We start from the raw sequence: 15,543 nt of genomic DNA, 5'->3' as shown, positions 1-15,543 counted from the left end.
TATGCGGAGGCTTGCAGAGCTTTCGATTATGTGAATTCTATTTATCGAGGTTTATCGTATTAGCAATTAAACATTGAAATGTACATTCGTGTTAATACATGATACAAATTCAAGGTATTTCGAGTGTTTTATATATACATTAAACTCGCTCTTTAAGTAACAACTTAAATCCGATAAATGTGAGTAAATACCGATTTAAAGTTACATGTTCGAAAACGTGCTGAAATGTCCCAAAATTTTTAATTCGCGAAATTTCTATTTATATATATATATATATATTCATTATACATTATATATTCATTCTCGATGCCACGTTACGAATTCTGAAATTCGCGAAATCGTGCCACGTTTTTTCGTTATCGTACTCCCCCGACGTAAAGTTAAAAAAAAAAAAAAAAAACAATCAATTACGTCTCGGTGTAATCTCGAATCGTTTAAAATACCGAATTTCTCGAAATTGATCGCGACCCTTATCGGGGAAGGGGGAGATACAAGATAAATGAGACCGACTTCGTGTAATTTTTCAAGTGACAAATATTATTTTTTTATTAAAACGTGTTACAATCGGGATTGAAAATTTTCACAAACTCTGTGCACGGAAAATACTTTGAGGTGCGTTCCTCCAGGCATATTGAACACCGCGGATAATTTATCATCGATCCATTTTCCAATTAATCGATTCTCACGAGTAGATCATTATCGATACTTTTCTCCTACGTTTATCGAATCGAACAGAGTGGTTGATTCACAGTTTCAGTTCCACCTTCTTGGGCGGAGGGAATTCGACAGCGTATGGGGATTCCCCGTTCTCGGAGACCCAAATAGCGCCATTTTTTCCATGTTGGATTAGACTAACCATGGCTTTCCCAACGTGTTCGGGCCTGATGAATTAATAATAAAGGAGCGGTGAGCGGTGCATCGTTATCGATCCAATTGCGTAAGTCTAATAATTTATAAGTGTGTGTGTGTGTGTGTAGCGCGTGATAAACACGTGAGCCCACAAATATAAGGTTCCCTCACTTTCTAACTAACCGAATAAAAAAGACAACGACTGTAAAAGTATCTTTTCGCGAATTCAAATTCGAATGCAAAGATGTTGCATTCGTACGAAAATTACACATGAATTTAATGAAAAATACAGGTTTGAAAGTTTCGAGTTCTGTGATAAATAACGTACACGAAGTTTCGCGATTCCCTCGCGAGAAATATTTTACAGGAAAATTATGTTTAATCCAATGAAAAAAATATCGCTCGGAGAGTATCGTCGGATTATTTTTCTTTGTAAATTATAAATACGATTTCTTTTTTTTCTAATGTTACAAGGAGCATCCGGAGCGAAGAATTCAGTTTTTTTTTTAAACGCAAGTCTACCTCCAATCGGTGAAATTTTGTAATACATTTGGTCTACTCACGGCTGCTCCGTGAGGTTTTCTACACTTTTCTTGACGGTGTCTTCGCTGAAAAAGTTCAACGCCTTCGAGTGGAAATCGTCCAAGAACATTGTACTTGTGACACCTGGGCACATCACCAGAATCTTCATGCCTAATTCATCGGCAGAATCCTAGAACGATGAAAACACGAGCGTGAAAACTTGGGGCGCGATCGAAAAATTGTGCTTTGTTTTCGGTTAAGAAAATTACCTGTACCGTGTCCAGGTTTATGAGAAATTTACGTTTTTAAATTAGATCGTTCGTAATGGACGTTCAACGTTGACATTTGAGAAACGGAACGCGTGTATTGACGATAAATACGAGTTTATCGAAATTTACCTGTAAACAGCGAGTGAATTCGAGTACTTGGTGTTTGGTGGAACAATACACTGGCCACTTAGTGTTGCTCGAGAGACACACGATCGAGGCAATATTTACTAAGATGCCACCCTTGCCTCCTGTTTGTTTATTCATGTGTTCTATGGCGAGTAGAGATCCTTGGATCACGCCACCCTGAGATTTAAATTACAAACATTGGGTTACACGAGTGAAATTTCAATTATTTCACGTTACACGAGTGAAATTTCAATTATTTCATGCGACACGAGTGAAATTTCAATTATTTCACGCGACACGAGTGAAATTTCAATTATTTCATGTGGCATAAGTGAAATTTCAATTATTTCATGCTACACGAATAAAATTTTAAATTATGTACTTTGTTGTACACGAGTGAAATTTCAATTATCTTCTTTATGTTAGACAAGTGAAATTTAAATTATTTCATGCTACACGAATAAAATTAAAAATTATGTACTTTGTTGTACACGAGTGAAATTTCAATTATCTTCTTTATGTTAGACAAGTGAAATTTAAATTATTTCATGCTACACGAATAAAATTAAAAATTATGTACTTTGTTGTACACGAGTGAAATTTCAATTACCTTCTTTATGCAGGACAAGTGAAATTTAAATTATTTTACATTTGTTGTAATTGTACCTACCTCATTTCATTGGAAGAGAAATTTTATTCGAGTTAGAAAATGAAAATGATGTTTTCTGTAAGAAGACACACGTGGTGAACAATCATCGATTGTTCTTCGAGTTATTCAAATATTCGATCCGAAACTTCTGACGTACATTACGCCCGTATAATATTAAGAAAAAAAAATTAATATATATATTTGGATTTAGTATAACTTTTGTTTTATCATTTATATTATGATCATTGATTCCTTTGTATGGTAGATTATATATTACGAATTATAGATTTATAATATTACTATGTAACGTATACTTACAACATTCAAACGCACAATTTGTTCCCATTTCTTGTCATTAAGCGCGCCAGCGTTGTTAATGACAATGTCTATGACCGTGAAAGCTTTTACAACCTTGCCAAAAGTTTCTATTAAATGAACAGAATAACGTAAAATGAATACGTGAAGTTATGGTTAGATCTTGAAAGTAATAATAAAAAAAAAAGTATTTGAATATTTTACATATTCAATTTCTCACATCGAACGTCAAACTTTAAAATAAACGTAATTTCTCAAAATTATTTGCTCGCAAATCAGTTCAATTATTTACGAAATGCACAATAAAAGATTGGATCCATTCGTTCCAAATTGAAAGAACATATCAATTACATTACACTTAATATGTCACAGTAATTAAATTGACAAGGAACTGTGAATATGAAAATTGAAATTTTTCCATATTCGAACGAAAATGGTATTTTAGTTTTAAAACGTTAAATTAAAATAAAACGATACGTAAAGTTCGATTAAAACGACACATCGTGGCAATAGTCCCATCTATTCTACTCTACTCTAATGTCAATCAAATGTCGATATAATAAAACATAAACGATAAAAAAAAAAAAAATACGCATTCGTGTGAAATTAACACGAAAACAATTACTCACCTTCGAATTGTTGGGTGTTGGTCACGTCGCAAGGGAAGAAAATCGCTTTTCCTTTCCCATATTTCTTTTCCAAAATGGCTGCTGACGTGGCTCCGGCCGAGGTTGGCAAGTCGAGTATAGCGACAACCTGAAAATCGTATCGAAACATACGAATCGAAATTTGCAAAATTGCAAACTGGTAAATCGTCTAACAATTCGTGAAACCATTCACCTTGGCTCCATTTTGCAATAAATTCTCCACGTACGAGTATCCAAGTCCTCCGGCGGATCCGGTGACCAAAGCAGTCTTGTTCTTAATGCAGTCCATGTTCTTCGAGTCAAATTTTGAGTAAATGTTACAATCGAACAATATATATTCAAACGTCGATCGTTCACTAATTTTCAAATTAAAAGATGTCGAATACGACCACACGTCTGCTACGACACCGTGTATTCGAGTTACTAATTATTAATTAAAAATTTCGCGAAAATGTTAAAGTCGAACAATGTACATTAAAACGTCGATCGTTCACTAATTTTCGAATTGAAAGATGTCGAATATGACTACACGTTTGCCACGATACTGTGTATACGAATTACTAATTATTTGTTACAAATGTCGCGAAAACGTTAAAGTCGAACAATATACATTGAAACGTCAATCGTTCACTAATTTGCAAATTAAAAGATGTCGTAGATCTGCACGTCTGCCACGATACTGTGTATACGAGTTACTAATTATTTATTACAAATTTCGCGAAAGTGTTAAATGTTAAATGTTTACTGGAACAGTATACATTGAAACGTCAATCGTTCACTAATTTGCAAATTAGAACGTGTCGAAGATATCTACATATCTGCTACGATACTGTGTATTTGCTATAATCGATTATACTAATTCTAAAATTTTTAAAAACCAATAACGCAAAGATATCTATCTGCCTAATGCGTTCAGCACATAATCAATGTTTCACGATATCTGCCGCACAAGAAAATCCATTCTATAATTCTGCACCCGACCTTCCCACTTGCTGTTTTTATCTATAAAAATGAGTACCGTCGAAGCAAAAAATTCGTTTCACATTTATGTTGCACGTTTTACAGGGTACGTTGATTATATAAGTTATTCAATTGTGTTCACGTTTAAGATGACACCTACTTTTGTAACGAAGAGTTACGACGTTCGACTGTATGTAACAGATTCGTTTATTCGACGAATTTGGACAATTGAGGAGTCTTCGAAGAAGACAATATAAGTGTCGAGAATCGAATTTTTCAGCAGAAAGAAAAAAGAATCCATCGCACCGAAAGATTTTTCGAGAAAAGAATGAAATTTTCAATCTTGTCATTTATATCGTTCTCCACGAGGAGAACTTGATTTTATATTGTTTTTCGCAAAGAAAATTCGATTTTATACCGTTTTTTACAAGGAATCGATCGTTAATGGAAAATATTTATTACGAAACTCGATACTAGGAATATCGATGCTTGTGTTAATTCGATCCACGAATAAAAATTTCTACACAAAGCACAGCTTTTAAGAAATATTTTCTCTAAAGATCGGTGGAAACTTCATTCTCATTTTCACCGAGTCGAGGATTCAGATTATTATAAAAAAATACTTCAGATCGAGAGACAAGCAAGATGTTCAATGGCTTCGAGAAAGAATTACCTCCAGTGGAATTTTCATCGAATTAATTCGAAAAGTACAAATTTCCGTCAAGCAATTCGGTTGTGCGTTTAAATAAAAATAAACAAGAATTTACAAATGATTGTAAGTCTTTCCTCGACTTGGAAAATTTACTTTTCGGTGCTTGCGTTTACTTTCAAATTTGATAGGTGAAACCGACCTACGGTAAAATTCTACAGTTGTAAATATCGATACACGATAAAGAAAATTAATTCACTTTCGCTATTAATAAACTCACTGCGTTATTGAAAGTGGCTCCTTTGTTTTCTAACTAATGCGATGCACACGAAAGTGTTCACGGGCGTAGAATGAAGAACAATTGCTTCGTTCGGTGGGAAAATCGATTGAAATGCGTATCTCAATGGATTGCTAATAAATGAAATGTTGCACAGAGGAACACCAATATATTTCTTACACGAAAATGATAATATATCTTATATTTTTCCCTCTTATATCAAGATACTTATGCTAAGTATTTTTATCGATGCAGCGGTGTACGATGTTAATCAACGGATAATTTCGATAATAAAAATGGTTACGCAACGAATCAAGAAAATTTTCATTACATTAGACTTTGTCATTTTATACCTCTTCCGGTAAAATATTGAAAGTTACCCGTATATTTTACATACGATTCCTATAGTATAGTTTAACATTAGGGATTAACTAACACGTTGACTGCCACGATTAATCGAAAAGTTAACAATGTTTCTTCGAATGATAAAATTTGGCCAATTTCCACGTTGCAACCATTATTTATTGTATCGGTGACGAGTCGAGTGTGTCCCCCATTTTTCTTTTAATTCTCGATAAAAGGATACGTTTCGAGAACAAACGAAACATTACAGAGACAAAAACAATACGATTACATAACTAAATATTATACGCATTAATATACTCGTATAAATTGCAATACGATCGATACTGAACACAATTTATTTTCTCGCAATTTTCAAACGGTGGTCTCTCGAGTCGATATCAATCCATAGTAAAAAGTGTGACTTCGCGATTAGAGCTTTCGTTGAGTAAATTTCTTGATACATAGTTCGAAGATTTCAGACGCTTCCCAAAAATTTTTACATTCTAATTGTAAACAATTGCAAGGGAGTCGATTAATTATTTCTAGGTATTCTTCGCGTTGAAAATTTAAACATATTTCGAAGGTATCGCTCGACATGGAAAACTGGCAGTCAACGCGTCGAACGAATTAACATTATTGGAAAACAAATGGTTCGTAAGGTTCCTAGAATATTAATTTGCAACCATCTACATCTTGCCTATAATTGTCTACTATAGATTCGAAATACGTGGATGTTGCACATTTTTTGTAAATATAGTGATAATATATAAGGGGTCGCGTCGAACGAATTACTATTATTGTAAAATAAATGGTTTGTAACGTTCCTAGAATATTAATTTGCAACCATCTATATCTCGTTTCTCTTCTTCTCGAAGTGTGCAAATAATTTTCTACTATAGATTCGAAATACCTGGATGTTGCACAATTTTCGTAAATATAGTGATAATATATAAGAGGTCGCGTTGAACAAATTAACATTATTGAAAAATAAATGGTTTGTAACGTTTCTTGAATATTAATTTGCAACCATCTATATCTTGCCTACAATTATCTACTATAGATTCGAAATATGTGGATGTTGCACAATTTTCGTAAATATAGTGGTAATATATAAGAGGTCGCGTTGAACAAATTAACAGTATTAAAAAATAAATGATTTATAACGTTTCTTGAATATTAATTTGCAACCATCTATACCTTGCCTACAATTATCTACTATAGATTCGAAATATGTGGATGTTGCACAATTTTCGTAAATATAGTGATAATATATAAAGAGTCACGTCGAACAAATTAGTATTATTGGAAAATAAATGGTTTGTAACATTGCTCGAATATTAATTTGCAACCATCTATATCTCGTTTCTCTTCTTCTCGAAGTGTGCAAAAGGTTGCCTATAATTGTCTACTATAGTTTCGAAATACTTGAATGTTGCACAGTTTTCGTAAATATAGTGGTAATATGTAAGGGGTTGGTCTGTTCCAAGATTGGGGACGCTTCTGTGACGAAGAATCATCCTTGTTCGTTCGATCCTCATGCAGTGGCCTTCAGGGCGGTGTAGCTAGGTATTTCGACCGCGTACGGGGCTTGATTGTTTTCGCTGACGTAAATCGTTCCGTTCTCTTCTTTCTCGATTAATTGAATGATAGCGCTCGCCACGTGTTCCGGTCTGTTAACAAAAAATTTCACGACGATAGAAAAACAATATCAATAACCGTTGCTGTGGTCGTTATCGATCTAATAAAGATCTAATAAAGTGTCTTTTTTATTTATGATAATTTTTCGTTTACATGGTCGGTCGAATTAACAGTGACAAATGATTTTCACGAAACACGAGTAATTCTCGTTGAAAAATTGCTCGACCCGAAAATACGAATAATGTATCAAATGGAACGTGAGTTTACACGTCAATATAAAAAAAAAGAAAAAACAATGTAAGAAATTGGAATAAAAAATTTACACAGGGGAAACAGTTGATTAAAAAGACCATCTTTCGATGACATAATTTCTTTCGATACGATTCCAACACGATGATCGAGCTATCGTATACGAAACGTAAAATGTGAAATGTTTCACAAAGAATTTTGTTTTCAATGTTCGTATCGATAACACTTTCTAGAATGAATTTATGTCAAAAAAAAATGTGCAGTTCGATTTAAGTAACAAGTGCATATTGCGTCTGTATTTTGTTGTATCGTTCAAACAGAGCTATAGTTTGACCTAGAGCTAAAGTTTATCTAGGTACAAAAGAAACATTTTAATACTGGTCGGTAATAATTTATCAAACTCTTTCGAGTTTAATTCCCTAATCGTTCTATTTGTAATTCGTTATTTGGAGCAAGCTATATCTCAATATAAATAATCCGAACGAAGTCGCGTAATTAGGGACGTCTCTTATCGCCCCGTTTATCCGCTTATTTGCGTATAGTATTATATCACCAAATATCTATTTATCTAGCAATAAATAACACCCTTTACCCAGCACTGTAGAGCTTATTCCATTGGAGGCGATAAAATGATTAAATTACTCGATTATAATCGCGCGAAATCTAAACTTTTGATCCCAATTAACACAAACTATTAACCCCTTAACGGGTCAAATTATTCGACAAAAATCAGAAGAAAATTCCCGAATTTTATCAATATCAATTTAGTAATTACTCTACCTTGATTAAAATCACAATAAAGTTGATAATTTAGAAAATATCGCCCCTCTAAAAATTACTCGATCCAGTTAACTCGTTCGTACGAAATATAACAAAATGAACAATTCTAAAGTAAATATTTTATGTTTATTACATTATTCGTAAAAATGTAACTTTCCTCATCCAAGATGCTAACTAAAAAAAATGAATTAATACACTGTAGCGTTTCGGTAAAAAACAAATGGTATTATACTATATTATTTTACGTAATGTAATGTAAGATGTAAAGCACGCAACAGTTTTAAAAATTTAATCAACTCGGGATAAAGAGAATTTTATGTATAATCAATTATATTATTGATTAAAATTCTTTGTGAGATATATTTATATACAAGTTAATTCAGATACGGTTCTTAAGGGGTTAATAAAAATTTCTTGCTTACGGTTGTTTCTGCATGTTGGTCATCGCCAATGCTGCCATTTCTTCGTCGAGGAGATCCATAGCGTGCTCCTTAGTGGACATGAATCTTGCAGCCATTGCTGTGGTCGTGAGCCCCGGGCATATTGTCAACATACGTATACCAGTTTTTTCGTAATAATGCTGTCGAACGTATGAAATAATTTTTTACAGGAGAAACATCGAGGAATAATTTTAAAATACAATTTTCGTAGAAGACTGTCGACTATTCGATAAAAGTTACATTCGAATACGAATTAAGAAACTCTCCTTGAAATTGGAGAATCTATTTAAATGGAAAATTATTGAATAATTTTTAAATAAATAAATTAATTAAATTAATTTTTAAATAAAAATCTAAATGGAAAAATCTATATAAAGACTGGACTATGAACCAATATATACTTTAGACTTTCTTCGATTCTTTTATTCACATGTAAAATGATTTACCAAATTAGCGTAGTTAATAAACATTGGTGGAAAATGTATACCAAGAAAGCTTTAATATAATACAGGTTGCATGTGGGAGACTACGAGAGACCATGGAGTTTATCAATTACCCTACTTTATTACAAATTTGCATTCAAGTTGAGAAATTAAGTTATTCCTGTTCTTACGTCATAGAGTTATTTACGTAAAGACACTCGTTGATTGGAAATTATTAAGATACCGGTCGAAAAGATTCTTGGAACAATGTGGAAAGGATTTTTGGTAAAGTCGAAGAAAATTGAACGTGGTAAATTTGTTAGAAAAAATTTTGGAAGAATCGAGTGTAAATTTATCGAACCGTTACTCCAATAATTGTTTTAACGAGAATAAACCAAAGATAATCTTGCGGTTAAATGTACGATATATTGTAATAGATAATATAAAATAAATAAAACGTAAATATTTTCAGTTTGCTGATTCGTTAATACTGACTGTTCAAAGAGAATTGTTTCGATGTTGCAAAAATTTCCTATTAGGGTCAACATTAGGGTAATTGACTCTCCGTCGTACCAATTACGTCGAATCAGGAACGTGACTTGCGCATCTGGAAAGTATGTTAACGAAGATTAATTCCGTTTATTTTGTCAAAACGTTCCATGTCTAAAAACAGAAACTCCTATCTCTTATATCCGCCTTCTGGCCGATAGAGTCTCTCGCATCTCAGCAAAAAAAAATTTGATAAACTTTTTCCACTTGTAGAAACTAATCGAAAGGATTTTCGGACACTCGATGAAATTTTCTGATCAACGATCGAGGACAATTTACAATGGTCAAGATATCAACGGTGATAAATAGTTTTCGATGATTCATCGATACGTTGATAGAATGCAAATCGACTTTTCAAATACACCGTGAAGAAGTTGGACACTTTTTTGGTTTCGTTGATAAAAATTATATCATCGAACGTGAATAGTTGTTTTATTTTACCTTCAACGATTGAGTGAAACCAACGATGGCGTACTGCGTCCCGCCATAAATCGGTGCTATCGGAATCCCTTCGAGACCAGCCACGGAGGACATATTCACTATGGTGCCGCCATTGCCACCCTTGTACTTTCCCATGCATTGCAATCCCAAAATAGTACCGTGAACAATTCCTTTCTGGCGTGGAACATAGAGAACATTAGTACGATGGTTCGTTGCTTGTTACAGAAAAATAATACTATACTTGTTATAAAAATAATACTTGTTCAATAAATTTCGTCGTTCGATAAAACTTATTGAACAGTATAGTACTAGGTTGTTCAATAATTTTTTAACAGTACTGTTCAATGTAGTACTGTTTAATGTAGCACTGTTTAATGTAGTACTGTTTACTGTAGTAATGTACGATGTAGTATTTTTCGATGTAGTATAGTTCAATATAGTACTGTACGATGTAGTATTTTTCGATGTAGTATAGTTCAATATAGTACTGTTCGATGTAGTACTGTTCAATGTAGTACTGTTCAATGTAGTACTGTTCGATGTAGTATTGTTCGATGTAGTACTGTTCAATGTAGTATTGTTCGATGTAGTACTGTTTACTGTAGTACTGTTCACTGTAGTACTGTTCAATGTAGTACTGTTCAACGTAGTACTGTTCAATGTAGTACTGTTCAATGTAGTACTGTTCAACGTAGTACTGTTCAATGTAGTACTGTTCTATGTAGTACTGTTCACTGTGGTACTGTTCGATGTAGTATTTTTCGATGTAGTATAGTTCAATATAGTACTGTTCGATGTAGTACTGTTCAATGTAGTACTGTTCTATGTAGTACTGTTCAATGTAGTACTGTTCAATGTAGTACTGTTCAATGTAGTACTGTTCAATGTAGTACTGTTCAATGTAGTGCTGATCAATGTAGTACTGTTCAATGTAGTATTGTTTAATAAGTTTTATCGAACAATAAAATTTATATTTATATTTTTAAATTTATTAAACAACCTATTATATACAAGTATATATGAATATAAGTGATCCATTTTTCGAGGGAAACAGAAAGTAACTTAATCTAAAGTTTTGAAATAATATCGAGGAATAAGTTGCTAAATATCTCTTGGATGAATACATTTCTATTTCAATCGATCCTTCATTTTCTATCGTATTCGATTTTCAATATTATTTTCCATTCTTTGGGATACAGTTTTTGATCTGTGTATTTTTTTTTCAGAAAATTTATATCAGAACACATTTCTTATTTTTCGAATTGTATTACAATTTTTGTTATTTTACAATTCTAGACAAAACTACTCTTTGCTTTTCCTAAAAATGGTCCCGAACTATAAATCTAGAACATTTAGAAATAATAATAACGGTTCGCGATGCTTATTCGATCTATGGTTAAATTTTGATTCGTTCGTTACGAAATAGTTTTTTGATTTAAATTCCAACTTCTATTTAACGAAAATGATAAATAAACCGTCATCGTTTATTCGTAATTTCTATTTAAACGAAAACATTGTCTATCCGTTGTTTCGTGTTAAATATCTGAAAAGAATAACAGCGAAAACAAGTTCGAAGTAAGGAAACTTTTTTTGTAGCCATGTTTGTTGTTTACGGTTTTCTAGTAACCCTGAATTGTATAAAATTTCCGACGGAGGTGTAGATATCGAGAGCCTTACATAATTAACGTCAACCATAATTTCCCAATCTGCGTCGTCCATGATGCCAGCGATGTTTACGACAATGTCCAGAGTTCCGTAAGTGTCGATAACTTTTTTGAACGCCTCTGTAAAAAGTAGTGTTGACGATTATTAATATCGAGTATCACGGTGTAATCGAGTTATGAAAAGCAAAAAGAGGCAAGCTGTATCGATATTCTCCACTATTTACTTTCACCTTCTTCGACTTCTTTCACTGTAGAAAAAGCACAAATTTAAAAATTTGCAATCTCGTACAAATTCCAATACTACTTCTATCTTTTTTTTTTTTTAATGTAACTATACATTTTATTGTAGATTTTTGCAGTAGCCTTTTTTCGTTCTTGTTAAAATTTCAAACTATTTTTAGCGAGAACGATTTTAATGATCATTTCACAATGACAATGAATTTATAAAATAGTTATTGTCAAAGTTACACGAAGACAATTTTGAAACGACACAAACAAGAGGATCTCGAGTGAAATTCCTCACACGTATTTAAATATACGTCAAACAGTACAAGGAATATTTATGTACAATTATGTATAATTTGTGTACTTAATTCGTAATACTATCTACCGACTACCTACTGTGCACGACTCGCAAGAAGTCCTTTGAGATGACACAGGTACTCGCATTGTACTATCACACCAAGTCTCGATACCTCTCGTTCATTCGTCACTCGAACGAGTTACTATAGGTTACTATAACCAGTAATACGCTACGATCAAAAATGCGTTTGACTCGAGTAGTATCTCTTGGACTCTGACCAATCAAACCCGCATTCCTTCCACAGGACTTCTTGTCAGCCGTGCACAGTACACGTTCGTTAAATACACGCGAAATACAGATCCCAACTATCTATTCCAGTGTCTCTCGAGCACTTCGAATCAACGAACTTAGAATTTAACAAGATTCCTGAAACGTGCAATAATCGTTAATATAAAAACATTTAAAAAAAAATTCACGATAATACACTGCATCGATTACATACAAATGATCCAAGTATATTTAAAAACAATCATTTACTCCCGTTAGGAAAATTACCTAAATGTAACACAAGTTGCAAAAATCCTACGTAAAATATCGAGTCGTTCGTAAAGTAATTTCGTTTTCCAAAATGGAGAATTATTGCATAATTTGCATTATAATGTGTATATTGCATTACATATAAATAAAATTATAATACATAATTTAATAAAACGTTCATACACTCGGGAAAAAATCGTATTTCATTTTCACCAAAAAAGAAAAAAAACGAAAAGCAAAATGACTTTCCGAACAACCCAATATTACCACAAGGAGCCCAGGTATTTACCTTTCAGTAGCTCGTTCTTGGAGACGTCGCATGGCACGAAAATGGCATGATCCTTTCCAAACTCCTCGTTGAGATCGGCAGCAGCGCTCTCGCCACCGGAATCGGCCAGGTCCAGTAACGCAACCGCCTGAAAGCCGAATCGCAGACGCGTCATCCACGATCGTTATTAGTTTTAACCCCGATGAGTCGCGCGTATCTGTACCACCCCGTGGTATTTCGTTTACCTTCGCCCCGTTTCGCAGTAGCTTGCGAGCGGTGCAGAAACCGATCCCGTTCGCGCCACCGGTTACGAGCGACACTTTACCCTCGATGCTCATGATCGTTTCTCGAACAGGGTGATCCAACGACAACGCGGCCGTGCCCGTTCCGTTCACTGTTCTGTTGCCTGGCCGCGGGTTCACGGTGGTTTCGCCGCGTTCTCGCGGATGGCCGTGTCACGAATATATTCCGCGGGACCCGAGGCGTCCGGTGCCGCGGGCCCCCGATGAAACTCGAGAAATCGGGAATCAATCGTACGAGATTGAATGTCCATCGTGGGATACCTTGATGGGCATACGCGACCGCGGATCCGCGGGTAAACAGGATCGAATTTACGCCCGTGCGCGATAAAAATGTGCGCCGCGAGACGGTGCACGGGACCGTGGCCAGGAGGCCGTTTATTTCCGTCGATTTATTGAATTACCGATGTGCGTTTCAGACCTCGAGCCCGGAGCGAGCGAATCGGCGCACCTCGCGGATAACGTCGCCGCTTTCCGATGAAACTTTGCGTGTTTGTTGACGGGGAGTACTCCTGTTTGCGAACGCGAGATCGAGGGCATTGTGTGCAGGTTTTGGGAGACCCCTTGTGACGGGAGATGAGACAAGTTGAACTATGAAACTTGTGGAGATGAATCTTTTCGTACGGGGTTTTCGAAAACGGAATGGTATTTTTAATACTGGGTGTTTGAAATGGGATTGGTACATTTTTCTTTTTAGGTTATATCGATGAAAGTTTGCATGTTTGTTGAGGGAGAGTCCTTCTGTTTGCGAACGTGAGATCGAGGGCATTGTGTGCAGGTTTTGGGAGACCCCTTGCGACGGGAGATGGGACAAGTTGAACTATGAAACTTGTGGAGATGAATTTTTTTGTACGGGGTTTTTGAAAACGGAATGGTATTTTTAATACTTCGAAATGGTATGCGTACGATAAGTTTGAAAGTAGGTGTTTGCGATAGATTGGACGGAGTAATAAGGGAAATGGAACCGGTACATTTTTCTTTTTAGGTTAATCTCCCTTGCAACGGGAGATCGGACAAGTTGCACCACGAAACTTGTGGAGGTGAATCTTTCGGTACGGGATTTTCGAAAACGGAATGGTATTTTTAATACTGGGTGTTGGCGAAAGATTGGACGGAGTAATAAGGGAAATGGAACCGGTACATTTTTCTTTTTAGGTTATGAGAGAGAAATAATTCTTCCAACAGTGTACAATAACCTCAAAATTCTGATCTTATCGCGTATTTATATTTGAAATATTTATTTAGGACGTTTTTAAACTTTTGATAAAAATTAAGTGAACAGGATCTATTTGTTGTGTCCTCGTAGTAGATTTTTTACGAGGTAAGAAAAACGAGGCTTGGGTATAAACGGTGATTCTCGGCGCTCCTTACGCATCCACCGCAATCGTTTCCGTGGTCGTTACCAGATGGCCTTGTGCCACATTCTGTTCTTGCAAGTAGCCGCTCCATCTTCGATTCGTATATATACTCCCTGCGCCGTCAGTTCTCTGTTCTCGCGTCTAAGGCAGCGTCTGGTAGGTTTTCTTACTGGCAAGTCTCTCACCTAACCAGACCTGAGATGAAAAACAACCCACAGTCCCTTCTCCTCCTCTTTCTACTCTCATAATCTAGTTAAGACCCTTTTCTTCTTATTTCTCTCTACCCCAACCACACACAGAGCAAGCAAGCAAAGCAGCTCATTGTGAAGAAGAAAAAAAAAACTCTTCACCACAGACGAAAAACAACCGCCCCAAACATAACACCAGACGGAGGAAAATAATACCCCAAGGTAGAAAATAAAAACACTTGCTTTTCTCCTTCTCCTCTCATACTCTGTAAGTCTTACCTTACCTACCTTCTTCTTTCTCTCTACCCCAACACACATAGCAGCAGTGGGTTTATAGTTAGTCTCTCTCGAAGAAAAAAAAACAACTTTCCACTGCAGACAAAAAACAACCGCCCCAAAACAAAACACCAGATGGAGGAAAAATAATATACCTCCAAGGCAAAAAATAAATAACAAACAATCCCCCATATCCACCACCCCAGTAGAGTAATATTACTCCCAGAGAGTATAGTCGAGAAAGACAATCCCAGACCCAACAAAAAAAAAACACCACTCTCACTATCGTCTCTGACGCATAGG

At 35.0% G+C, this 15,543-nt stretch overlaps 2 protein-coding genes across 2 annotated transcripts; both read right to left on the bottom strand.

Moving 5' to 3' along the window:
* Positions 1-516: 516 nt before the first annotated feature.
* Positions 517-5,319, bottom strand: LOC143150347 (15-hydroxyprostaglandin dehydrogenase [NAD(+)]-like). Its single transcript, XM_076318541.1, has 7 exons — positions 5,267-5,319; positions 3,571-3,669; positions 3,360-3,486; positions 2,734-2,840; positions 1,770-1,943; positions 1,413-1,561; positions 517-881 (listed from the first exon to the last, which is right to left on the bottom strand). Exons 2-7 carry the CDS (start codon positions 3,664-3,666, stop codon positions 746-748), a joined length of 789 nt encoding a protein of 262 aa, XP_076174656.1. The 5' UTR covers positions 3,667-3,669; positions 5,267-5,319; the 3' UTR covers positions 517-745.
* Positions 5,320-5,412: 93 nt separating this feature from the next.
* Positions 5,413-13,958, bottom strand: LOC143147392 (15-hydroxyprostaglandin dehydrogenase [NAD(+)]-like). The gene is made up of 7 exons (XM_076312624.1): positions 13,823-13,958; positions 13,365-13,558; positions 13,141-13,267; positions 11,805-11,911; positions 10,128-10,301; positions 8,698-8,855; positions 5,413-7,278 (listed from the first exon to the last, which is right to left on the bottom strand). Exons 1-7 carry the CDS (start codon positions 13,956-13,958, stop codon positions 7,143-7,145), a joined length of 1,032 nt encoding a protein of 343 aa, XP_076168739.1. The 3' UTR covers positions 5,413-7,142.
* Between the last annotated feature and the right edge of the window lie 1,585 nt (positions 13,959-15,543).

This window comes from Ptiloglossa arizonensis, chromosome 1 (genome assembly GCF_051014685.1).
Source record: "Ptiloglossa arizonensis isolate GNS036 chromosome 1, iyPtiAriz1_principal, whole genome shotgun sequence".
Lineage (NCBI taxonomy): Eukaryota > Metazoa > Arthropoda > Insecta > Hymenoptera > Colletidae > Ptiloglossa > Ptiloglossa arizonensis.
Note: the sequence above shows the minus strand (reverse complement) of the source record. Positions and strands in the feature narration are given on the sequence as shown.